Here is a 27,178-nt window from a genome sequence, read left to right as displayed (position 1 = left end):
GACGCAGGCACTCCCGACAGGTAGCTGACTGCAGACTGCATTTCCTACACCCCCTGCTACTCAGTCCTGCTCTTCTCTACTCATCCCTTCTAGCAGTCAACAAGCCACAGAGCCAACGAGCTCTATCTTCACTTAAAACCAGGAGGAATTCTCTTCCACCTTAGTGCTGTACCGCAGCGGGCAGAGATGGCTCTTCCTGTCTTTACTCTTCACAGCTTTGACTCCTGCTCCAAGACAACTGTACTAGCCACTCCAGAAACAGGGTCATCTAAATGCCATGGCCAAGTGACATTTCTTATCACCTGCAGTATAGGTAGCCCCTGCTGTTACTGCCCACTTCCCATGGGGTTCTCCCAGCTCTTTCCCCTTCTGCCCACCGGAGGTTTGCCTTGCTCCTTCCTCTTCCTCCAGGTTCGTCATAAACCTGCAGCTCTAGACCTTTGCCCCTAAGCTGCAGATCAAAGCAAGGCCACTATGCAACTGGGCAAGTGTTCTTCCACAGAGCTACCCACAGTGCCTAGCTGAAACAAAACTCTCTGACTGAAGTCCGGAGTCAAAGGGAAGCATGCACTGCGAGGGGGAGTGTGCCATAGGGATGACTGGTCGGGATACTCTAGTATAAGGAAAATCTGGGCATAAGAATATTGAGGAAACTTTTCCCAGTTGATAACTAATAAACGTATTTGCTAGGGTTTTGTCTTTGCCTGTTTTTTTCTTATTCTCATCCTGTAAATCCTCAGCAGGCAACTGTGCTCATTCTCAGGACACCTACATAATAAATTATCCCTCAGCTATGGGTTTGACCTTTCATATATATATACCATATATACATCCCAGTTCAAATCAGGGTCACTCCTGGCGTATGTCTGTTAACCTAATTCTTAATAGTTATGTTTCTCTTCTAATCCAAGTGCTCCTGTCAACAGTAGCTGTATATAATTAGCCTATTTATAGCCCCTTGCAGATCAGATATCTCCACTGGTTATCATAAAGGGATCTCCGACTCACAGCACAACTAGAACTGGTCCAGGAGATGGTGCGGTGACTTGGTGCCTGATGACCTCAGTCTGATCCCTGGAATCCTACAAGCTATCCTCTGACCTCCACACACACACACCATGCGTACACCTGCCTTGTCCCCATTCCCAAATAAAGAAACGTTATAAATAAAGCTGACCTAGCCACACCCTTCTTAAATACCCATTTGGTGCCTGGGTTGGAGACCGGCTTCGAAGAACCGTCCTCTCACTCTCACTCAAGGGCTCGAGGTTCAAAGCTGTTCTCCTGCCATTTTCCAGACACCCTGATTCAAGTCCCTAACTTATCTTTCACAGCAGCTGCTGCAACAGTCTATTTTCCAGTTTCTAGTCGAATGTTTTCCTCAGACTGCCTGATGGCAGCATGGTAGATACTTCATACAAGATGAAGGCGAGGACTGAAGGTATACTCAGTACAAAAACCTCTGCCTAGCCGGCGGTGGTGGTGGTGATAAAGATTATGTCTTTAATCCCAGCACTCAGGAGGTTGAGGCAGGAGGATGTCTGAGTTCCAGGTCGGTCTGCTCTGGAATGAGTTCCAGGAAAGCTAGGGCTATAACACAGATACCCAGTCCCAACAAACAAAAAACAAAACCAACCAACCAACCAACCAAACCTCTTGCCTAGCATGCCTGATGCCCTGGGAATAGAGAAGCTTCTACACAGCTCTGAGAAAAGACTAAGCCACTGTGGCACAGTGGGTCACACGGTGGCTGAACCATGCACAAAGCCGGTCCACGAGGAAGTAGATACCGAGAGATGGTGATCGATTTTAGGGCAGTCAGACAAGGTCACCACAAGCAGATAGGGTGGCTGAAGCAAAGACAGGGAGGTGGGAAAAAATGCAGGACACTGGCATGTACTCGTGGTTAAATTCCAGGGGGGAGTGGCCATACAAAAATGGAAGAGATCAATTGGGGCAGGTCCTAGAAGGCCAGGAGAAGTTAGGAAGAGATTTTCCATGGAAGAATGGCAAGACTTGATTTTAATTTTAGGACAGTAAATCTGTAACTACTCCTAAACTTGACAGAATTATCTTAGGATTTATTTAGAACCAAGAGATGAGGGGGAATATATATATATATACATGAGTGCATGTGTGTGTGTGTTGGAGACAGGGTCTCAGCCACGTAGCTCTGGCTGGCCTGGGAATTTACTGTGTAGACCAGGCTGGCATCAAACTCACAGAGATACATCTGCTTCTACCTCTGGAGTGCTAGGATTAAAGTTGTGTGCCACCATACCTGTCTTCCCCCCTGCCCTTCTCTAGACACGGTTTCTCTGTGTAGCTCTGGCTGTGCTAGAACTCTCTCTTTAAACCAGGCTGGCCTCAAACTCAGAGATCGGCCTGCCTCTGTCTCCTGAGTGCTGGGATTAAAGGCGTGCGCCACCACCACCCAGCTAAAAGTCTCTTAAAAATAATTTTTAAAAAATTGTTTTAGATTTATTTATTTATTTTTATTTTATGTGTATGAGCATCTGGCCTGTGTATGTGTCTGTGTGCCCATGTTTCTGCCTGGTGGTGCCCACAGAGGTCAGAGGAAGGCATTGGATCCCCTAGAACTGGAGAAACCAATGGTTATGAACCATCAGACAGGTTCTGGGACTGGAACCCAAGACCTCTGCAAGAGCAACAAGTGCTCTAAATGCTGAGCCCTCATCTCTCCAGCCTCTTCAAAATACCTTTTAGAAAAGGAGTCCAAACCCTATTTAAAAGCTACAATAATTAAGGGTTACATTCTGGTGTTTAAACAAGAGAATGTATCTGAACCGAGCACTTGCAATGGCCCCACCAACTACGAAGGCTTAGTGTTTCAAGGTGTTACTAAGGCACATACACTGTGGTCACGGGAGGAGACAACATGGCATTCCTCTTCCACACACCAAGCACCACACCAGAGATTAACTAATAACATTAAAAATCATAAACATAGCTGGGCGGTAGTGCACACGGCATTCGGGAGGCAGAGGCAGGTGAATCTCAGAGAGTTTGAATTCAAGATCAGCCTGGTCTACTAAGCAAGTTCCAGAACAGACAGAGCTGTTACACAGAGAAACCCTGTTTAAAAAAAAAAAATTCTCAAACATAAAAAAAGTTGAAAGAAATCACAGGTGAACAGTTGATTTCAGAACTAGACAAGAGCTTTCCAAATAAATAAGGGGAAAACATAAAGTGACTACATTTTAAAAAATTGAATACATATGAAAAATTGAAAAAAAATAGGAAACTAGGAAAAATATTTGCAACAGACTAACCATTAGAGTCTACAAATCAGTTAGGAAAACATCAGCATTAAACTAGAGAAACAGTGAAATCAGATTGCCATTAGAAGAATGGGCAAAAGACAGAAGCTAATAAATACCATAAAAATACAAATTCACCTAATAAAAGCCCAATAAATGTAAAAGAAATAGAATTTCCATGTACCAAGCCGGCTGGAGTTGTTTATAACGGATGAGTATGAAGTGGACAGGGTTGTCTCGTAGTTGCTGATGGGATATGAATTGATTTGACCTCGGGCAGAACAGGGTTTTAGTCACGTGTTCCAAGAACCTTTTTAAATGTTCCTATCTGTAATGCGGGGAATTCACTTCTAGCCACTTGTCCTACTAAATTAATCAGAGCTCTGCATATACTCAACAAATACGGATTTAATACCCACTGAATGTCCTAGGTCACAGAAGCCAGGAACATGAGAAAAACAGAATAAGGCTGAACAGACGGCATTTGAGTCAGGGCCTGCAGGAAGTGAGGCAGCATCTCTCAGGCAGAGGGCTTGCTGAAGAGAGGGCAGCAATGCAAGCAGGCCTTGTGGGTAGGAGGACGAGGAGGTAGAACTGAGGGTGCTGAGTTGGGTTAATATGGGAAGAGCAGGGCAGGCTGTGGAGGACCCTGTAACCCAATGCAACCAGTGAGTGCCTTTTACCAAGTCAGACGTGAAGCGATTATTGCAACAACCAGTCACCCAGCTATGTGTTCTCAATATAGGATCTGGCCATCCTAATACAAACTTACTCTCTTTAGTTCTGGAGGCTAGAAGTCTAAAATCAAAGTGTTTCTTCTATTTCCTTGTCCTTTCTAACTTCGAGGGGCTGCCCACATTCCCAGGTTTCTGTCTACTTCCTGCAGCTTCGAAACACATCGTTCCAAACAGCATTTGCTTCCTCATTTCCTCTTGCCTTTGTCCTCCTGCCTCCTCCTCTCCCAATCACAAATGCACAGCTAGATAATCCGGAGCAGTGCCCTGTCTCAAGAACTGGAACCTAAGCACAGTAAGTCCCTTTCCCCACGTACAGCAACACAGGGGAGCATTCCTGCAACCGTCACACCAGCCAATTATGGGACCACGGAATCTTAGGTCCAAGGCACCGTTGGTTGGGTTTCCTGTAACATACAGGTGGAGGCAGCACAGTAAACCACACACTGGTCATCAAAGCTTAGTTTGTGACTACAGGTGGGAGCAGAGGTGGACCACAGAAAAATGCAGAGGAATGTCTGAGAAAGTGATAATTTTCTTTCTCGAAAACATATCCTTCTGTATCCTGCTCAAACTCATGGAACTGGAATATTGAGGTATAGGCATTAGGCAGATATGGGTGGGCAAACCTCCCTAGGAGATTTGTAACCTCTAAGATTTATTATGCCTTAGTTTTCTTATCCAAAAAATATAATAAATGTACCACCAATCTCTCAGGATCATGAGAGATCAAGGAAAGGAATGTTTGGAGGGTATTTATTTATTCATTGGTTTTTCAAGTAGCTAAGGAGCCAGTCCTAGAACTAGCTCTGTAGACCAGGTCTGGCCTTGAACTCACAGAAATCCACCCACCTCTGCCTCCCAGTGCTGGGATTAAAGGCGCGCGCCACCACCGCCCGGCCAAGGTAAGTAATGTATGTGGAGGCATTTTACAAAGGCTTTGTATTACAGTTGATCATTAAAGGAAACTGAGGCCATTAAGAAACGGTGGTGGTAGACAAAACAGTAAGACTCCAGCTCTTCAGGATTTATAAACCAAGCAAAGCTATACTCTTGAGAAGGAAGAGCACCACAGAGCTGGCGCACCAACACACACAGTAACACGCATTCTCCAGCTACTTACTCTTACTCTTTTGTTCTCTCTCTCTCTCTCTCTCTCTCTCTCTCTCTCTCTCTCTCTCTCTCTGTCTCTGTCTCTCTGTCTCTCTGTCTCTCTGTCTCTCTCTCTCTCCTTTTGTGACAGGGTTTCTCCACGTAGCCCTGATTGTCCTGGAACTCACGTTGCCGACCATGCAGACCAGGCTGACCTCTAACTCAGAGATCCACTAGCCTTTCCTCCCAAGTGTTGGGATTAAAGGCGTGTGCCCCTATCGTCCGGCTTTTAATTTTCTATATATTTGGCTTTTGCCCTTAAACCAAAGACTGTAAATGGAGGTTTAAAAGGGAGAATGAAATAGGCAAGAAAGAAAAAATGAAAAAAACAGCTAACTACAAGGAGGGTTTTAAAAACACTGATCACTGATTTTTTTTTTTTTTTAATGTCCTGATTTGGGATGATCTAAAGCTCTTATTTCAACTGAATACCTTAGCACTCTAATGGTTCCCAGTCATGAGAAAAGGAAATGCCAACACTGCGTATGCAAAGTACGTAATAACGCTGACCACAGCAACAACTGTATAAAGTAAGATTTTCATAGGACCTCCGTGCGTCAAGCAAGTGTGATACACCTAGAGAAAAAGTTAAGGTCTCTATAGAACATTAGTGTGCTATGTAAACGGAAGTTCCTGCATGAGCTATGACTGCGAATGTACATGTTCTGCTGATGCATAAGCAGCTCTCCGACACCCTCAGACCTCCGTAAGTCTGTGCTGTCAGGAGACCACTGTGACACTGCCATCCCCTGGGTGAGGATGGGGACAGTCCAGCTGTGCCACACCCTCTAAAACTGGCGACTGCCCTTGAGGCTGCATAGCGAGCCCCGATTACAGAGCAGTCTGCAAGAACCAGCAGCTGCTCTGCTGTGCACTCGGAGAACTGGCTTGGGAAGCCAGGGCACCATCCTGGGAATCCGCACTGCTACTCTGGCTAATGTCGAGTGAGAGGCTCTTTGCCGAAGCACTTTCTAAAAATGACCTCCGATGAGAACTATGTGGGGATCTGTCTGTCTGCCTACCTAGTGGCATGGATCAGAAAAACTTTAACATATCTTCTTTTAAATATAGCCTGTCTTTTTCTTTTTAGTATGCCCACACACCAGCTAGCTTCTATAAACAGCTTTAGCTTGGAGTGAAATTTTACAACTGAATCTTAGACACTTAAATAGAAAACGTTAAGTTGGTTTCAGCTAGTGAAAGCATTATCTAGAAAGACAGAAAGCCCCCAAAGTACAAGATTTCACAAGCACCGGTGCTCTATGGAGGGCCACAGGTAACACAATGCTTTTTCACTGGTATTTGTATTTCCAGATACTGCTACTATGCTTGCTTCCGTGCTGCTCCAGCCCACATAGGCCGATGACACACACAGCCTAAAATGCCACGATGAGCCATTGGGTGGGGCCCGAAGCTGCTCTGCCTGACGTTCGCTCACCCTCCTCTGCCCCCACCACACAAGGGGTGTTGCATATGACTCCGCAGCAGCCACCCCAGACGGTACGACGCTGCACAATTGAGGCACCTTGAGTCAGACATCATCCTGACTTCGTGACTGTCTCCACAGAAGCTCCTCACGAGGTTGGCCGCTGTTATGCCATTAGATTCTGGCTCTTTTGTAGGAAAACCGTATAGAGCATTTTGAGATTATTTGTAATGAAGTGTCATTTAGAGCAAGCTACTGTCAATATGTTTGACATTTCTAAGAACACTGACTTTGATGTCAAACATTCCTAGGACACACTGGGTTTCAAGTTCTAGCTTGATCCGGCACTGGCCTTAGTCTCCTCGTCTGTAAAAATGGATAGAGGCTAGCTATGGGGGCACCATCGGGAGCTCAAGCAGAGGCTAGCTATAACAGCACACTCAGCAGCAGCTCAGGCAGAAGGCAGGCTAGGTCACATAGCAAGACCACGCCTCAAAAAGGAGGTGGAGGGGAAGAGCCACAGTCAGAGTCTACTGTTGTTGCTGAGGACGACGGATTGCTTATGGAAAATGAGTACCAATGGCGGAGGCTACAACAGACCCCCACCATGCTGAGTTCCCCACCATGCCGGTGGCCTCTGGAGTTGGAGAACCCAGCTACCTATCTCCAGCAGGCTTAGTCAGCACTGCACTGTGACAATGCTATGGTGCCTTAGAGAGGAGATGCAACTCCATCCCTGTACTAAGTCAGCCTAGAGGACAGGAAAAAGCTACTTTCACTGAAAAATCTTCTTAGCTGACTAGCATTCAACCGCCCCCTGCCACTGCGATTCAATATCAAAACCAGTCCCACTATTTTTGTCTAACATTATCTGAATGAACTAATGTATACAATGTACATAATGTAATATAATTGTAAGGTCCTACGCAAAGTTTAACCCAGATTGTCTCACAAACCACCAAGAGCGAAGGGTAAGACTCTCACCTGGTGTGTTGTTTTGGTTGAGTCTGCATGGGTTTGTTGTTTTTAGAGGAGGTCTCACCAGTATAACTCACTACCTTTGCTATGACTTTGAACTGTTGACCCACTTTCTATACCCTTCATATGCGGGGACGACAGGCATGAGCCACCATGTCAGCTGCTGCCACATCCTTGATTGTCCTTATCCTTGATTATACTGTAAGAAGAAAACACAACAAAGACCAGGAAGGATCAGCTACGTTCTTCAATGGCTTGAAAACGCAGGAGCCCAGAAACGGTGGTGCACCCCTTTAACCTCAACACTCAGGAGGCAGAAGCAGGCGGATCTGTGAGTTCAAGGCCAGCCTGGTCTACAGAGTGAGTTCCAGGACAGCCAGGGATACACAGAGAAACGCTGTCTCGAAAAACCATCAAGAAACAGAATGCAATAGGAGCTTGGTGAGTGAGCCCTGAGAGCAGAGAACACACACAAAATAGAGAGAGCTTTGGCCCTGCTTAGAGCAGACGGACCCATCCTTCTGGCCCCATTACGCTGGTGTTAATCACAGACAGGGAGAGTTTTCTGACCCCAGGTTCAGAGGCTAGGGGCTTCAGACACTGACAATCACCAGCTTAAATGACTTCGGGTCTTTGTTTCTCATAACTGAGGTTAGAAGGCTAAGGACTAGAAAGACGGTAAAAAAGTACATCCTCAGGTTCTCAGTGTCCCCAGAGGCTGCTATCCATTAGCCATTTTATCTACAGTCTATGTGAGTAAATATATATATAAGAATATATATTTATAAATATAGTAAGTATTATATAATATATAACATAATACAATAAATATATAAGAATAAAGTTAGAAATGTCTTTTGAGGCTTTGTGCTTTTATAAAAAAATACATGCTGATATTTATATAGCATATATAGTATATATTTTACATTTTATATTTATAATATAAACATAATTATATATATAATCACATAAATCCTCCTTAGGAACTCCTATTCATGCCTCTCAGGCCAGAACAGCATGACTGCAAACAGTTGGGCTATGCAAATTTAACACATCAACAGTTTTTTTACCCTAGCACAATACTACCCAAATAAAATCAGTCTCCCCTTTAAATTTAGGGAAGGCTGTGATACAGATCGGCGTTAGAGCAGACTTGACACGTGTGAGTTCAATCCCCTGCACCATAAACAAAACCACAAAGGACAAACTAAAGAGACACAACACACATAAAAGAAGTCATTGAACCAGGATGCTTAAATGCATGGTTTCACTGAGGAGGAAAATGAAGTGAAGTGTCAAAGGAAAAAGTGGCTTTGATTGGTTTGTAGTTAACAGTAACAACCACACCGGCTACTTGGGTTCATTCACTGGCACCTTCCTCCAAGGTTCTCCGGGGTTCTCTGGGCACACTAACTTTTCTCATAACAATAGATGCTAAATTTCCCGAGGATATCTGTGTAAGAGGAAGACATGTAGAACACAGAAATACTGAAAGAGTCCCGGGCTGAGAGCTAAACACAACACCTGCTGTTCCCCAATCTTTCAGGACACCCTGTGAGCGGACAGCTTAGCCTCTGGCTGGGCGGGGACAGCTCTGAGGTGAAGGACTCCTATGCTGTTCTCACCACCAGCTCTGTCTTCTCACGTCTAAGGAGGAGAAGGGTCAGATCACACACAGGTCAAAGCGGAAGTAAAATGGGTGAGAGTAAATACGAAAGCTCGAGAACTGAGACAGGCTGGACTGTCTGCAAAGAGAACTGCCGTCTGAGCGAGTGTGTGAGCGCAACACTTCCGTGAGCCCAATCCCCCTCTATCCAAGCAGTCTGCATACAAAGCCTTGTTGAATACCATGTACACGGGAGGGGGGGGGAGTCTTAGGGTCACCTAGTGAAGCTGACGACAGTGCTAGAATCCCAGAGGAAGAGAGGGGAGCTAGCAGGAAGAAAATGGGGGGTGGGGCTTTGATGGCTATAAAGTAACTCACTAAGATTCAGATGAAGTAAAGCCTCATCACCTAAGATATTACTCCCTTTATTCTTTAAATGTTTATTTATTTTTATGTATATGAGTGTTTTGCCCATGTACATCAGCACTATGTGTGTGCCTGGTTCCGTCGGAGGTCAGAAGGCATCAGACCCCCTGAGCCTGGGGTCACAGATGGCTGTGAATTCTCATGTGGATGTTGAGAAACCAACCTGGTCCTCTGGAGGAGCAGCCAGGACTCTAACTGGCAAGCCATCTCTCAAGCTCAAATATTGTTCCTTTTAATTCAGGTATAAATTCACAGATGAGAGCTTTGCTCTGAAAAAATTAAACTTCAGAGACCTCGTATATATATATTAATATAACACAACTAATCCCAGAATGCATGCAAACTGGGAAGGGCATCCTGTAGCTAGCTATTCATTAACATTATAATTTATTCTTGAACATATAGGCTTTCTATCTCAGTTTATTCCCAAAACTTTAACCATTTTATAGACTAAAAAAATAGATTACTAGGTAAAATACTAATAAGAAACCTGAAGAATGGAAGTTATTCTTCTCCAAGAACAAGTCCCACTCACGTCAAAGCTGAGCACAGAGATGCCTCAGAGCCATGATGTGCGAGGCGTTCCTAAGACAGGAGGAAAAGCAGGAGCTGCTGCAGGCTGGGTTCTCAAACATGTACGTGTCAAACCAATAGGCATTGAATACAGTTACCCTACGTGAAACGGTTGCACCGCTGATACAATAGGTCACAGCCCTCCTTTTCGAAAGGAGTTTTAAAAGATACACTAAATAAAGGCTCCCTTCTTCAGACAGCAAAACAGGGGCACCGAACCTCAGCCTGCTACCTGGAGTCAGTGTCATAATGACTGATAACCCCACTAGTAGCTGCAGCAAAAACCTTTCATTAGAACTTTAAGCTCGCTGTATGTGACCGGGTACGTAGTTTTCAACACGACCTATGCAGACCACATGGTCTCAAAAACACATAAGCTTTCTCTGTGTAGACTTGTTTCGCTATTGTTGTTTGCTTTAGAGAATGGATTTGACAGGGATAGCAGGGGACAACTTGGAGGCTGGCAGAGGCCTGAGGGCTTCATCTAAGACTTTCACTTAAGCAGACTCACTGGCCCCTTTATTGAGGACTATCTGCCTTGTTGTGATAATTTTTAGGAAGGGTGTGTGTGCTAGGGAATTTGACAGGATTTTTTTTTTCAAGACAGGGTTTCTCTGTGTAACAGCCCTGACTGTCCTGTAACTCACTCTGTAGACAGGGCTGGCTTCGAACTCACAGAGATCCGCCTGCCTCTGCCTCCGAAGTGCTGGGATGAAAGGTGTGTGCCACCACCGCCCCACTTGACATGATTTTTAATTGCATCTACCTGTATGGGTTTAATGAACTTTTTTGAGATTGTTGTTTTAAAACTAACAAACAAAAGAGGGGGAAATTTTTTTCCTCCCCAAGTGGACAAAGACCTGGGCCCTCGAACGGCTTCAAATGCATTGTTTTCTATAACCTGGAAACTGATTGGGCGACACTCAATCTCCGAGATTAAAATCACTTAGTGAATATTGTATTGCTCCGCTGCTCTCCCTGTCCTTTTGGCGTGTGGGGCCCCACACGGCTGCGTCTGCTGGCGCACTTACCAGCTAATGAAACCTAGCCTGGGAGCAGCTGCCCGAATCTATGTCAAACTGCATCTGGCATCCATCTATCTTCCAGCCATCGAAATTCACCTCTGCAATCCCACAAAGCAGTGAGAGCTCGCTCCCGGGCCGCGGCAACACCCAGCCTTTGTTTCATCAAGACTGAGAAGGATTTTACACTCATGCTATTTTATTTCAAATTTGCTACTTTTTTTTTTTTTTTAGAACGGTGGCTTTTGAAAGGAACGCTGTTTTAAATACAGATACTACCAAGACCTGAAAACATTCTGTAAACACTTCCCAGACCATCACCGGCACGGCTTTGGCTGAAGCAGAATGTCGAAGGGTTTGCCAGTAGACACAATGCTGCCGACGGATCCCAGACACGGAGGCGAGGCTGCTTACAATTCTTGAGTTGTCACGGTTGTTAAATAGGCTGCGCCACAAAACCCCCCAGTCCTCGAGGCATTCTCCCTACCGGCTCCTTGGCATTAGCAGAAATGCTGTTTTAGCAGGAAAATTACTGAAGTGCACTCAAGACATTATTTTCAAAAAACAGTATTTGAGAGAATAGTTTTCCTTAGTGTACACACACATTATTTTAAAATATAGTATTTAAACGATATGCTCGTGTGAGCATAACAACTCTACAATATAACCCCGAGGAAGCAGAGACAAGAATATCTCAAGTTCAAGGCCTTCTAACACTTTAGTTGGCTCACGCTGTAATAACTGGCTCTCTCCCGGTCTCCCGATGATAATGGCCTGTACACAGGGACATTATTCTCTTTAATTGTGATGACTACAATATGAACTACAAAGGAGTGCAAAAAAAATGTGTATTAAAGAACCTACAAAGGGATTCAAGCCTAAAACCAACCTAGAACAGAAATGACGGGGATTTTTTTTTTTTTTTTGGCTTACTTACCTCTGCCTCCCGAGTGCTGGGATTAAAGGCATGCACCACCATCCCCAGCAGCTTCCTTACGCTTTTTAAATATGCACTGGGGATTGAACCCAGATCCTTGGAGTGTGTTATTCAAGTGCTCTACTGCTGGGCTATACCCTCAGTCCAGCCCTACACTTAAAAAAAAAACTGTAGAAATTGCATGTACTATTTCAAGCTTTTTGTCAGTATATAATTCAGTAGCAGAAATTTCTTGTACACTAGTATACAGTGAATGTTACATTGTCCGTTCCTGGAACTTTTTTTTTTATGAACTCAAGAGAAATTCTATACAGATTGAACAATTATTCTCTCTCCTGTCTTGCCCCAGCTTCTGGTAGCCTGTTTTACTTAACTCTATCTCCACGGGCTCATTTTGGGCACCTCACATGCCAACACATAGTATTTGTCCTTTTATGTCTGGTTCTCTCACTTGGTATGTTTTTCAGATTCATAAAGGTTTTGCTATTATCTTTTTTTTCTGTTTGTATTTTGAAACAGGGTCTCATTTTGTAACCCAGGCTGGACTCAAACTCCTGGTGGTCCTCCTGCCTCAGTCCTCTAAACTTTAGGATTATGAGTATACAACATCAGGTCTAGAAATCCCCCCGCCCCCATCTTATATGTACTCAATTCTGGATGAAGATTTGGGGTTTCTACCTTCTGGTTAGTGAGAATGACGTGGCTACAAATACTTTCATGCACACATGGGTGTGAACTCTTCTTCCCTTCTGGGCGAAATAAGCCTAGAAATGGAATGGAACTGTTGGATTATATTTTAATGCTATGCTTCCCTTCTCAGGAACCAAAACCAAATCCTTTGACGCTTCATTTTGTCCTTGTAATGGAGCATTTCAGAGCACTGAGCAAAGTGCCCCTCTGTTCTGGAGACCACCAGTCGCTTCCCTACCAGGCCCACACTTCCCAGTCTCTCCCAGTAGGCCTTTTCCTTTCTCCAGCCTCTGAACCTGTCCCAGGGGCTCAGTTCTTGGGTCTCTTCCCTAAACTTCACTTATCTAGCTGCATCATCTTAAGTGCAGCTCTCAAATGTGTATCTCTAGATTTGAATTTCCAGATGGAAATGTGGACATCTAGAATTCAACATTCTGCCCACTTCCTCTCAGAGCTGCATTGTTGCTGCTTATTCCTTCTCCGCTAATGACAACACTTACACAAGTCCCCAGCTCCGAAAGCCTGACAGGATAGCCTGTTCTCAATCTCTCACGCACCCACCTACCTACCCATCTATCCTTCCACCCACCCATCCATCCATCCATCCATCCACACACTCACTCACACACACACACACACACACACACACACACACACACACCCATCCATCCATCCACACACTCACACACACACACACACACACACATCTATCCATCCATCCATCCACCCTCCCACCCACCTACCTATCCATCCATCCACACACTCACACACACACACACACACATCTATCCATCCATCCATCCACCCACCCACCCACCCACCCATCCATCCATCCACACACTCACACTCACACACACACACACACACACACACCCATCTATCCATCCATCCATCCACCCTCCCACCCACCTACCTATCCATCCAACCCAAGCCTGGGAGGCAGATGAGGGGTAGAGGGCTTCTTTAGCATGTACAAGGCCCAGACTCCAGCCCACAACCACAACACAAAACAACAGCCTGAACAACCACGACTCTAGTACCACCTGACCTCTCTGAATCCCTGTCACCTCAGTGTCACCTCAGGAGAACTGGCAAAGCTTCTGAAGGTTATACTTTCCCTTGTCCCCTAAGTTTCATCTTATTTTATTTATGTGTATGTGTGCGAGCGTACATGTGAATGCAGATGCCCACAGATGCCAGACGAGGGTTCAGATCCTCTGGGGATAGAGCCACACATTTGGGGTGCTGGAAATCAAACTCGGGTTCTCTGCAAGATCAGTATGCAATCCCAACTGCAAAGCTTTCTCCAGCCTAGGTTGTTCTCTCTCCACCTCCTTACCATGGTCCTCAACTGCCTCATCTCAACATAACCACTGATAATTTTTAATTTTCTTTTCAGATTTCATGTGTTGAAGTGTTTTGCCTTCATGATGGCAGGTGCACCATGTATGCCTGCTGCCCTTGGAGGTCAAAGAGGGTATTGGATCCCTTGGAACTGGAGTTTGGGATAGTTGGGAAGCACCATGTTGTTCTGGGAGCCCAAATCCTCTGCTAGAACAGCCAAGGCTCTTAGATGTTGAGCCATCTCTCCAGCCTCCCAGAATTGCCTTTTAAAAATTTAGGCTGGGTCATGGCATTCTTCTACTCCAAATCCAACAGTGACCTCCCATTTCAATCAGTAAAAGATGAAGGGTTCAACACCTTCTCCACTCCTTTTTGTCCCCCTTCTGAGACAGTTTCTCTAAAGCTTTGGAGCCTGTCCTGGAACCAGGCTGGCCTCGAACTCAGAGATGTGCCTGCCTCTGCCTCCTAAGTGCTGGCATTAAAGGCGTGTGCCACCACTGCCCAGCACCTTCTCCACTCTTAGTGTCCCTAGAACCCCATCACAAATTGCTCTCCTTGTTCATCTTCATTCTACCAACACCTTCTTTCCTTTGCTAGTTCTTGAAAGTTTATATGGGAGCTTTCTTCCTTCAGAACTATACTGGTCATAGCTATGTTATAGTTCTCTAGAATAACAGAACTTTCAGAATGATATATTAATATATGTGTGTGTGTATTTTTAATAAAGGAGATTTATTGGAATGATCTACAGGCCTCAGTTCAGCTAATCCAACAATGGCTGGCTATGAATGGGAAGTCCAAGCACGCAGTAGCTGCTCAGTCCATAAGGTTGGGTGTCTCTGTTGGTCTTCAGTATATGCTGGAAACCCAAAGAAGTAGGCTCCAGTGCCAGTGAAGGAATGGATGTGTTAGCAAGGCAGGGTAAGCAGGCAAAGAGCAAAAGCTTCCTTTTCTATGACCTTATATTGGCTTCTAGCAGAATGTGTGGTCCAGACTAAAGATCCAGATCGAAGGTGTGTATCTTCCTACCTCAAAGGTCCAGACTAGAGGTGGATTCGCCCACTTCAAACCAAGCAAAAGCAACCTTCACACCCTCACAACTGTGCCCTTCATTTCTGTACTGTAGTTCATTCCAAATGTAGTCAAGCTGACAACCACGAAAATCCATCACAAGTCCACCCCTTGTCAACTTGGCACAATCTTATCTCCTTATGTCATGATTAATTTCCAAATTAAAACAATAACCAGGTCATAATAATGCCTAAACATGATATAACTCTCCCATGTTCAATCGCAAAAACATTATATACTTAACCAGGTCATTATTATGCCAAATATGCTATAACTGTCCCTTATATAACTGCAAATGCATTATACATTTAAAATAGGTAGCAATGTCCCTTGGAGGACATTCCTTTAGTATCTCAAACTTAAATATGATAACCAATGATATTCTCTTAATTGAGGTTCTATCACAATGGCATGGCCATCTCCTTTATTTCCTTCAGGACTTGGCATAAATGTTCTCGCTCTGTCTTCAAACCCTACTTAAACTTGCTATTTAGTAATGTTTCTATCTTTAACCCCTAAATAATGCTTTAATTTTTTCCTCAAAATATCTATTATCTCATAACAATTTAACGGACTATGATTATTATTTTCTGCTTCAGTTAAACTATAGGCATGGCCGGGCAGTGACAGTACACATCTTTGATCCCAGCACTTCGGAGGCAAACGCAGGCGATCTCTGTGAGTTCAAGGCCAGCCTGGTCTTCAGAGAGGGCTCCAGAACAGCCAGGACTTTTACACAGAGAAAACCCATCTTGAAAAACAAACAAAAAACTACAGACTTCATGGAGACCGGAATATTTCCCTCAGACTGTTTTACATTTTATGTTGTTTTGACTTAGTGTAAGGCGGATATAGTTTTGTCATTTTTATACTGTTTCTTACTGAAATTTTATACACAAAACAAAAATTTCCCTAAAATATTTATTCATTTATTAATTTTATGCATATACATGTTTTGCCTGCAGAGGTCAGAAGAGGGCGTCAGATCTCCTAGAACTGGAGGTACCGAGAGTTGTGAACTACCACGTGGTGCGGAGGACTGAACTGGGGTCCTCGACAGGGTTAAGTGCCATCTCTCCAGCCCCTCCCTCAGACTTTTTTTGTTTTGGTTTTTCAAGAGAGGGTTTTTCTGTGTAGCCTTGGCTGTCCTGGAACTCACTATGTAGACCAGGTTGGCCTTAAACTCAGAGATGCCCCCTGCCTCTGCCTCCCAAGCTCTGGGATTAAAAAACACTGCCGCCTGGCTAGCAGGCACAGACTGGATCGGCAGTGTTCTGGCCTACTGCCAGCCACGGCTTCTAGAATGGGTCTATGAAGACCCCTGCTTCTGCTCCCGAAGCGGCATGTCAACTTCTCCAGGTATCTGCTACTCACTCAATTAGCTACTGGAAAACGCAGATGCCTGGACTCGCCTCCCACCCCACCTCATCCTCAGAGTCCACAGTCGAGTGAAGTTCTCAAGAGCTTATAATTTTTAAGTTGTATTTCATCTTGAGATTGTATTTCTATGGTGCACTTGTAAGAAACAATCTAAGAGACCTGAAGTATCCTTCACCAATTCCTCCAACAATAATTAACAACTTGTACATCTATAGCATAGGATTTTGACACTGATATAAAATACATAACTTTGCTACTGTTACATAAATCTCTTGGGTGACCATTTTACAATCATAACCACTGTCCTTTTTCATACTTTCCATAAATCCTGGAATCTGGTCGATATTCCATTTCTGCGATTCAGTCATTTAAAATATGTTATACAGGCTGGAGAGATGGCTCAGCGGTTAAGAGCACTGACTGCTCTTCAGAGGACCCGGGCTCAATTCCCAGCGCCCGTGTGGCGGCTGGCAACTGTCTATGACTCGTTTCAGGGGAACTGACACCCGTGGCCAAACACCAATAAACACAAAGTCAAAATAACTTTTAAAAATTTTATATACATGGAATAATACGGTATGAACTTCTCTGAATTGGCTCGTTTCATTCAGCATGGCTCATCCATTTGTGGCCTGAGTCGTTAGCTAGTTCCTTTCCATCACTGACTAGTACTAAATGAATCAAGCTTTGATTATTTATTCACTGAGGAGATTCTGGAATGTTTTTATTCTGGGAATATTAGCAAGTCACTGTGGAGTCTGTATGTGGGTTTTTGTAGAATGTTAAGCTTTTGTTTCTCTGGAATAAATGCCCCAGTGTGCAGCTACTGGGTTGTGTGGCAGTGGCATATTTAGTTTGTTTAAAAAAGAATAATCTGCGGGCCAGGCAGAGTTGATCTCTGTGAGTTCAAGGCCAGCCTGGTCTACACAGTGAGTTTCAGGACAGGCTCCAAAGCTAAACATGGAAATCCTGCCTCGAAAAACAAGCAAAGAAACACACACATAAAAGGATGCTCTGCAGAAGGAGAGAGAGCACGAGCAAGGAACTCAGGACCGCGAGGGGTGCACCCACACACTGAGACAATGGGGATGTTCTATCGGGAACTCACCAAGGCCAGCTGGCCTGGGTCTGAAAAAACCTGGGATAAAACCGGACTCGCTGAACATAGTGGACAATGAGGACTACTGAGAACTCAAGAACAATAGCAATGGGTTTTTGATCCTACTGCACGTACTGGCTTTGTGGGAGCCTAGGCAGTTTGGATGCTCACCTTACTAGACCCGGATGGAGGTGGGCGGTCCTTGGACTTCCCACAGGGCAGGGAACCCTGATTGCTCTTCGGGCTGACGAGGGAGGGGGACTTGATCGGGGGAGGGGGAGGGAAATGGGAGGTGGTGGTGGAGAGGAGGCAGAAATCTTTAATAAGTAAATAAAAAATAAAAGAAAAAAAGGATGCTCTGCTAAGGTGTCTTCCACATCCTACATGGCCTAGCCGCCCGATGTCTGTGACAGTTTCTCTGCATCCAGCAGTCAGCACTTTCACAGTTCCCTATCTTAGCCATTTTCCTAGCCTACAGTAAAAAGTTCATGTGCCAAAGGAGTGGTCTCTAAGTGGTGGATCCAATTAACAAGAGGTGACTGGATGGGGAGAGCTCTTCCCTAAGTAGTGATCATCATTTGATGGCGATACGGGGAAGTGAAAAACTTCTGGAGATGGGATCTAGTTGGAGGACGCAGTCATGGGGTCTTCCCTTGAGTGGTATATACTACTCCTGGCTCTTCTTTCTCTCAGCTTTGGGACCAACACAAGGCACAAACCTCTCTCCACGATGCTCGACTCACCACAGCTCATACACAGCAGAGGAGGGGGCCAGGATGAATTCTTTACAGCTGCTTCCAGTTCTTTCCTCGGGCCAGGTCACAACCATGAAAACTCTGACTGACATATATATCAGTCTATTATATAATGTATTACACACATACTAATATACATACATACATACATATGTATACACACACACACACACCTCATCTTCATTTGTATTTTCCTACTGGGGTTATGCACAGTATCTCTTTTTTTAAAGATTTATTTATTAAGCATACAATGTACTGCTGGCAAGGAAGGCACCTGGTCTCATTACAGATGGTGGTGAGCCACCAAGTGGTTGCTGGGAATTGAACTCGGGACCTCTGGAAGAGCAGCCAGTGCTCTTACCCTCTGAGCCATCTCTCCAGCCCAATGTACAGTATCTTTAATGAAGTATCTCTCTTCATGACTTTTATCATATTTTAATTAGTTTTCAAAAACAGTTTAGTTAGCCGGGCGGTGGTGGCGCACACCTTTAATCCCAGCACTCAGGAGGCAGAGACAGGCGGATCTCTGGGAGTTCGAGGCCAGCCTGGTCTACAAGAGCTAGTTCCAGGACAGGAATCAAAAACTATGAAGAAATCCTGTCTCGAAAAATCAAAAAAAAAAAAGTTTAGTTTTGTTTTGCTTTTATGTTTCAGGTGGAACACAAAAAATTCATGCTAAGAGTTCTACATCCCCCATCCCCAGTGCTGAATTTTGACAATTCTTTTTTATTCATTTGTTTAGTTGGTTCTGTTTCTTACAAGACAGGGTTTCTCTGTGTAGCTCTGGCTGTTCTGTAACCCTGTAGACCACGCTGGTCTTGAACTCACAGAGATTCACCTGCCTCTGCCTGTGCTGGGATTAAAGGCATGTGACACTTCTTTACATATCCTAAATACTAGTCCACAGTCAGCTAAATGTTTCCAATTTATTTTCCCATCTATAGCCTCTACTAATCCCTTAATAAAGACTTTTATATAGTAAACTTTTAAACTTGACTGGACTATTTGTGGCAATTTTTCCTGTTATTGAAGGTGTTTTACAGGTCTGATAGGATTTACTTTATGACAGTCTAAATCTGAAATGGTTGAGAGCTTGCCACTGGGATAAATGGGAAAGAATATTCAGGACTAATATCTGTAAAACTAATTAGGATGCAGGTGAACTTCAGCCGTGAGAACAAGAGAACACTTTGGTAATCCTACCTTCAACAACACTGTAACCAAACAGATTCTCGACCCTGGAAGATGACAAGCAGGGATGGGGTAACTGCTCTGTGCTTACAATCTGCAATGTTTCAAAGTAACGGACAGAAAACACTTCTTTCAAAACAAAGTCCTCACTAGTACCAACTGCTCTGAGAAATGTGTGACCCTAGACTCCAGAAATGGGCTTTGGAGAACATCTTCCTACAGGAATGGTGTGCAAGCAATAATTAATCAAGGTGAAGAATACAGCGAGGAGAGGGACCGTTCCTTTACTTGACAGCGTTTTTATAGAATGTTCTACACAAAGGAATTTCCCAGCTAATTGGTGAAGCTTAACTCTGAAGTTTAGAGTGCCAAAACCCTTTTTCTTTCAACCGCAGTGGAGAGAGTTCTGCAGCATCGTTAATCATCATCAGTGGTTTAATGTGTGGTACAGGCTCCAGGCCCGACCAGTTCACAGGACTCCTGCCCCTGCGCCACATCCCCTGCGCTGCCAGCCTGCTCTGCCTCAGTCTTCTGTCTGTCCATACTGGCCACTGGACATTCTGCTCTCAGTTTTCACAGCTGCCGGGGTGCCCGCCCTTCCCTAGGCTTCCTCTCCATCTGTACAGGTTTGTGAAGCTCCATAACCTAGTTAGTAACCATCAGTGTTAGTTAAGAGTGGTAAGCTCTGGCTGGAGACATGACTCAATGGTTAAGAGCACTGGCTGTTCTTCCAAAGGACCCACGTTGGATTTCCAGCTAATGATCATCTCAAATTCCAGTCCTAGTGAACTCAACACCCGCTTCCGGCCTCTGCAGGCATCAGATACACATATGGTGCCCAGGTATACATGTAGGCAAAACATCCATATACATGAAAATAAATTTTAAAATCAAAACCAAAGCAAAATGAGTAAGGAGCTCTGAGTTGGGACTCGAATGCTCAGCTATGGGTGAGCCTCAGCATGAGCAGCTGTGTGGTCCCCACTTCTGTGCTACTGGAAATTTTGGCAGAAATGCCTAATTTCCCCTTCAATACTTGTACTCCTTTTTTCCATGGTGAAATGGGTTCGAGTCCATCTGCTCAGACTACATTTCCTAACTTCTTTTGTGGCTGGGTGTGGTTGTGGCAATGTTTTGAGGCATAGAACAGCTGCTTCTTCTGGTCCCTGTTCCACCAACCTTCTCGGTTTCTTCTAATTGCAACTTTGTTTGAGATGGGATCTTGTTTCTTTCCTTCCCTGACTGTCTTAAAACTCCAAAAGTCAAGCAATCCTCCTGCCTCAGCCTGGACTACAGAACTAGCACACCCAGCTCCAGGGGCTGTTTAAAGAGTCTGAGTCACCCTAGACAGAGGCAGTGCGACAGGAAGTGAGGCAGCAGCACTAGTGTATTGTTTGTTACCCGATCTTTTATCTACTCTGTCTCTGAGTATCACTAGGATTTTCAAAAGATACCTCAAAGTCAGTAATACAAATTAAATCTAAATTGAAACATGCATTATACAGAACTTTCTGAGAGAAACAAAGTAAGCAGGCTCTAAGATGAACCCCATTTCTCCTGCCTTTGGTATCTACTTTTTTGTGAAATTCTCTTCCCCTTGGGTATAATTTTTTTAATTTTAACAGATGCGACAAAGGGACCTTGCTTTCAAAATACGACTATGACTTTCATCTCGCTTGCCTTTTCCTGCTCTCTAGCTTGCTCTGATGGAAGCCAGCTGCACTCTGAGTCACTCCAGATCCCGTTCACATTAAGGAGCACCAGCCAACTGCCCTTAAGGAACTGGGACCTTATTCCAACAGTCTGTGAGAACTGGATCCTCCTGCTCCTGGCCAGGTGAGTGAGCTGGGAAGCCAATCTTCCCTCGTTGTGGCCTGTAAACAAGACAGTGTCCTCTGCTGACACTGAAACGCCTGTGGCACAAGTGTCCAAGAAGGCCATACTTAAATTCTTCCTTCAACGTTTATTTTTATTATTCTATTTACATGTATGGGCCATGTGTGTGTCTGCTGAGACAAGAAGAGGGTGTTGGATCCCCCTGGAGCCATCATGTGGTTTCTGGAAACCAAACTCAGGTCCTTTCAAAGAATAACAAGTACCCTTGACCATTAAGCCATTTTCCCAGCCCTGAGACGAATTCTTGATTCACAGAGAGCAAGATAATAAATGTCTATTACTTTAAGTTCATTTGTTACATAGCAAAAGATAACTAACACAAATATTACAAAATATAATTAGCAGTGGTAAGAGATTACTATTTTGGAGAGGTATATGTACATTTCATTTAATGATATTTTTCCAATTTTCAAAAAAATACTGGAAACTTAGAAGAAATATACGTGTGAAAAATAAAAGAACTACATAGCTCTCAGGAGTCTAAGGTAGAAAGTTTGGCAGTTCAAGGCCAATCTAGGCTACATAGTAAGATCCTGTCTCTGAAGAGTAATACATCATCTAGAGTGTGACAATAGCTTTGTATATGAGCTGCTGGTACAGAAAAGGCATTGATAGTATCATTACCCAGTGATGATGTGTTCACTGGTGCAATAGTGGCATGAGGTTAGGAGAGTAACCAACCGCTTGGATTTGAGGCCTGCTCCACAGGAAGGAATTCAGGCCAGGTACTGTAAACTTAGTCAAAAGTCACGCTTCTAGAGGCCATAGGCCCTATGAGAAAACCTATTATTGTTTTACTAAATAGACACACTGTCTAAAGGCTTACACCTCCGCCTTGACCAGCAGAGCTGCTTCTGCACGGAGCAGCAGGTAATGCAGAGACTCACAACTAGTTAAAGTGCCGAGAATAAATGACTGCTGAATGCCCAGCTCTAGATCCAACATCTCTATCAACCCCCTGCAAGGCGCAGCAACATCCTGAAAGAAGAGTAGAAGGGCTGCAGGATGGAGGAAATACTGCAAAATGCTGTCTTCTGAACACGACATGGTCACCTGCACAAGACATGCACAAGATGCAGCCAATACCCAGCAGGCAACATTAACTGGACAAGGTGGGCTGCCTCCCACCCCCAAAAGAGAGAGGACGTGTTGGGAGGGGTGTCTAGAGGGAGTGAGGGGAAAGGGGGATGTGGATATGACAAGATACTCTGTATACATGATCTTAAAAAGAAAATGCCCTTGTTTATAGTGACGATTTGTACATTGGCTGCTGGTCTTTGAAAGCTGCTCACATAACTTTATCTTTTGGACCAAGGATTGAATTTCAAAGCAATAGCCTATATTACACAACTATAAAGATTTCATACTCTTTTCAATCAAAATAAAACAGCATCTTGATTATAAATGAATAGGATTCAGTGAGATTTACAAAGTGCTACAAAACCCATGAGAAGAATAAGTAACAACAACCACATTGCTAAGACTGGGGGACATTTAAACACCAGCAAATTAAAGGTTTGATCTTCAGTCTCTGCAGTTCCTACCTCTAAACAGACTCTTACACATACAGAATAACTTGTGCTCTCTCTCCCTCTGTGTGTGTGTGTGTGTGAGAGAGAGAGAGAGAGAGAGAGAGAGAGAGAGAGAGAGAGAGAGATCCTCCAGATTGATTTCTTTAAAGCTCAAGCGAGTCGAGAAGCATCTTTTAACAGTTTCATTGAGAAAGAATTCATACTGTACAATCCATCCAGATGACTCACCCAACTCAGCGGGCTTTCACAATACTGGCAGGGTTGAAAAGCTATCTTTGCTCTTGGTGCTTAGACAGGATGTGATAGAAAGAAGTCGGCGTGGGGGTGGCAGGTGTGTGTACAGAGATACCTCCCCTCTTTAGAGGTTAAAAAAAATCTACTTTCCAAAGTCAACTGACAGAACTTTCTTCCTGGAGTCCTTGGTCTTTATTCCAAATGACTGCCTGCACCTTCCTCAGGTCTTCGAAAGAATCACCTCTAAAAGCACACAGATTCCCATGGAGCCTCTGTGCCACGAGCAAAGTGTCAGAAGCGTAACAAGGGTGCCAGAGATGGTGGCCCATCAGGGCCCCTGGCAATGGAAACTTCTGCCAGGGACTATTCAGGGATCCTGCTCCGGAATTTCCCGCCACAACACAGAGGAAGTTGTATGACCCCGTTGCAGTTTAGCTGATCCAGTGAACAAGTGTATCTTGTTCCCATTATTCTCCTAAGTGCACAGGCAATGCACCATCCAGAAAAACAGAAAACGTGCCTGTGAGACGAGCTCCCAGAGAAGATGGAAAAGAGGACACGAGCCGCCTCTAGGTAAGGTACAGCTTTGTCACGTAAGGTACAATTCCTGCGACGTTCATCACCGCATTCCAGCACCAGCAGGAGCTGAGCTTCTCCACCCTCCTCTTAGGCAATGTGACCCAGTAAGAGTAAACCTGTGAGTCTCTGCAGAATTACCAAACTACACTGGAAAGAATGTCTTCCTCTTTTATCTGCAGGATCAATGATTGCTCTCTGTGGACTCAACAACACGAGCTTCTTAGTTCTACATTAAATTTAAGTGCTGGAATTAATTTCACTATTTATGCTCCACTATATGCAAAGGCATCTCATTGGAAATTTGACAGGTTTTACAAAACACATCTGAAAGATGCCTACTGTCAAACAACCCTTGATAAGAAAATTAAGGTCACAGCCCCCTACCATACATGTGTGTGCACATACAGAAAGGCAAGAATAGTGCTGAGAAGAAAAATTCAAGTCCTCCTGAGGCTTAGGAGACCTTTAAGACTAATGTAACAAGGTGGAGGTGGCAGGGGTGGGGAGGGTGAGGCACATAAATAAGAATAACCTGAGAAATGGAAAAATTCATTATTACAAAACCAAGGAGCACTGAACTTTCACCAATATAAATGGCTCAATGGGGAACAACCAAATTGGAAGTTACAGTACCCTTTAAAGAGAGATTTGTTTTTACTGTTTTTAATTATGTGTATGTGTACACAAGTGTGTGCTGGTGCCCAGGGTAGCCAGAGGCATCAGTGCGAGCTGTCCGATGTGGGTGCAGGCCAGCGATCTCAGACCCTCTCTAGAGAAGGACATTTCTCCAGGGCTCTATGTAGAATGGAATCTTCCATGTTTACTTACATATTTACCATTTCCGTGCTATTATTCTTTGACTACATCTAAGTTCCCATCTGGGCTCTTTTTCAACTTGAGAACTTCATTACTCTTCTTGATGTGCAGGTTAGTGTGCTGCTTGCTCAGCTTTCGGCATTGAAATAGTCTTGGTGGATCTTCATTTTTGAGGGCTTTCACCTGGTCTGTGGTTTTGCGCTGGCTTTGCTCCAACATGGCGAACATGTACTACTACAGTCTTCTGCTGCACGGTTCCTGACAGGGAGTATCAATTTTCTAGACGGAACTTCCTTAGGCTTTTTTTTTTTTGACATTTCTATCAGTATCATGTTTTTTGTTTTTGAAGCAAATGTGATTATGATGTAGTTTTGTGTTATTCTCTTTAGGTTCACAGAGCTGGTTTTCATCAAATTTGAGTACTTTGAGTCTTACTTTATTTCACTTATTTTTGCCCTTTACCCTTAGAACGTGTTCTGGGTTACTTAATAAGGGTTTCCCTGTCACTGAGATTCTCTGTCCATTTCTTTTACAGCCATAGTTCCTCATGTATCACGCTGGAAAAGCCTCTCGTCTTTTGCTACAGTTTCTCATCTGCTGTGATGCCCATTTGGTGGTGTGTTCGTCTCAGATGCTTCTGGTTTAAATGAATCTTCAATTTTAATACTTATATGTTCATGTCTTAATTTAAATCCTTGATTACACTGGTAACAGTGGCCTGCAAGCTAATCTTCTTAGGCATTTCTAGTCCTCTTTACAGTGACCAGCACCTCTCTCTCTGTCTCTCTCTCCCTCTCTCTCTCTGTCTCTCTCTCCCCCCCTCCCCCTCCCTCCCTCTCTCTCTCTCTCTCTCTCTTTACATCCACAGACAATTTCTATACCCATAGTATCCATAGATATAAATTTTGTTTATATTTATATCCATAGACAAATTGCCACTCTAATCAAAGAAGTCTCTCTTTCCAAAAAACTGCTATGAATGCACAGACTCATGGCTGCATAGAATGCTGAGACTAAATCCAGGATGGGAACCCAACCCTTACCAAAGCAGTTGTTACATCCCCACCAAAGTTCAAGGAAAACTGAAGGGAGAAAGATTGTGAGAGCTGGGGACGGGGTAGAGAGGAAAGGCTGCAAAATGGTGTCTTTTGGAAATACACAGCCATTGCAGTCACAAACACAACTCGAGATGCAGTGGGTGTGTGAATAGTGGGCCCATTACAGACTGCCAAGGATGGAGGAGAGCCAGGCACAGCAGCACTGAGAAGACAGAGGCCCGCTGGTCTACACAGCGAGCTTCTGACCAGCCAAGTGAGACTGTATCTACAAACAAAGCCCCAAAATAAATAAAAGAAAGGACGAAGGCTCAGGAGACCCTGCTTCTCACTGCTGAACTATTTCCTACCAGCAGATTTAGGCAAAGGGGGTGTCATTGCCTTCAGCGGATGTACCCAGTGGTAGCCACACCAGGCTCTAATAGATAGTCCTAATCACACTGATGGTCCTCGTTAAACTAAATGGGTCCTAAAGCAAACCTAGAAGTCACAAATCTGGGGAGGGGACACATAGGGAGGAGAGGAGGTTGACGGGGTGGGAGGGAAATGAGATGGCTGGGAGGACAGAATTCCAGAATGCCTTTCACACAGGTATGAAATTAGCAAAAAACAATCATTTTTTTAAAAAGTTGATCAACATGTTAAGTCACCTGCAAATTAACTTGATCTTTTCCAGGCTTGCTCTTAAATTCTGTTGGATTCTAGCTCAGGGCTTCTCAGCTCTGGCTCTAAGGATGCTGGAGGCCACACCACTCACAGGGGCTATTCTGTGGAATGCAGCTGTTTCTCAGCATTCCTGGCTTCTAGCCCACGTGCCAGCGGCAACTCCTAGTTGTGACAATACAGAATGTCTCCAGAAACTGCCAAGCGTCCCCTGGAGTCTCTCCTAGTTCTTTGCTCAGTATGCAGAGCCGAATTAACCCAGCAGGGCTGCCCCTAATAAAGCCCTAGCACCAAGGCTTGGGAAAGCTTCGCGAGGAGACAACATTTATTTATACGTACCCGTCGCCACAGCTTGTTGCTAAGGAAACTGAGTGTGTCTGCATCCTGTATGATGTCACTGGGAGGGATTCTTAGAACCCTGTGCTCCTGACTTCACCCCACACGCCTCTTCCCTCTGCTGATGTTTCACTTTGAGTCCTTCCACTGTAATACATCTTCAGTGCCCCGAGTATGGCGGTTTGTAGGTCCTGTGAATTCTCCCAGCATATGACCAAACTCAGGGAGACCGGGGACCCACCAGCACACCTGGCTTGGTGTTCTCCCGACTTAAGGGACCCTGTGCAAATGTGTAGGGCTCTTTTTTTTTTTTTTTTTTTTTGCATGGTTCCTTCCTCTCTGGCATCTGGCCTCACACATACCAACCTCTGCAGCCTATTTCTTCAGCTCGGGTACACTAAC

The 27,178-nt window shown here is 44.4% G+C and overlaps 1 protein-coding gene across 2 annotated transcripts in view; it reads right to left on the bottom strand.

The window, feature by feature from the left end:
- Sertad2 (SERTA domain containing 2) overlaps window positions 1-27,178 on the bottom strand; it is a 119,265-nt gene that overhangs the window by 35,993 nt on the left and 56,094 nt on the right. The window contains exon 2 of one of the 2 annotated variants that reach the window (XM_075944428.1): window positions 7,578-7,770. The exons of the other annotated variant lie outside the window; for it this stretch is intronic. Within the exon in view, the coding sequence (XP_075800543.1) occupies window positions 7,578-7,606 (29 nt within the window). The 5' untranslated portion in view covers window positions 7,607-7,770. The remainder of the gene's footprint in view (window positions 1-7,577; window positions 7,771-27,178) is intronic. 2 annotated transcript variants of the gene reach the window in all.

Source organism: Microtus pennsylvanicus, chromosome 12 (genome assembly GCF_037038515.1).
Source record: "Microtus pennsylvanicus isolate mMicPen1 chromosome 12, mMicPen1.hap1, whole genome shotgun sequence".
Classification (NCBI taxonomy): domain Eukaryota; kingdom Metazoa; phylum Chordata; class Mammalia; order Rodentia; family Cricetidae; genus Microtus; species Microtus pennsylvanicus.
Note: the sequence above shows the minus strand (reverse complement) of the source record. Positions and strands in the feature narration are given on the sequence as shown.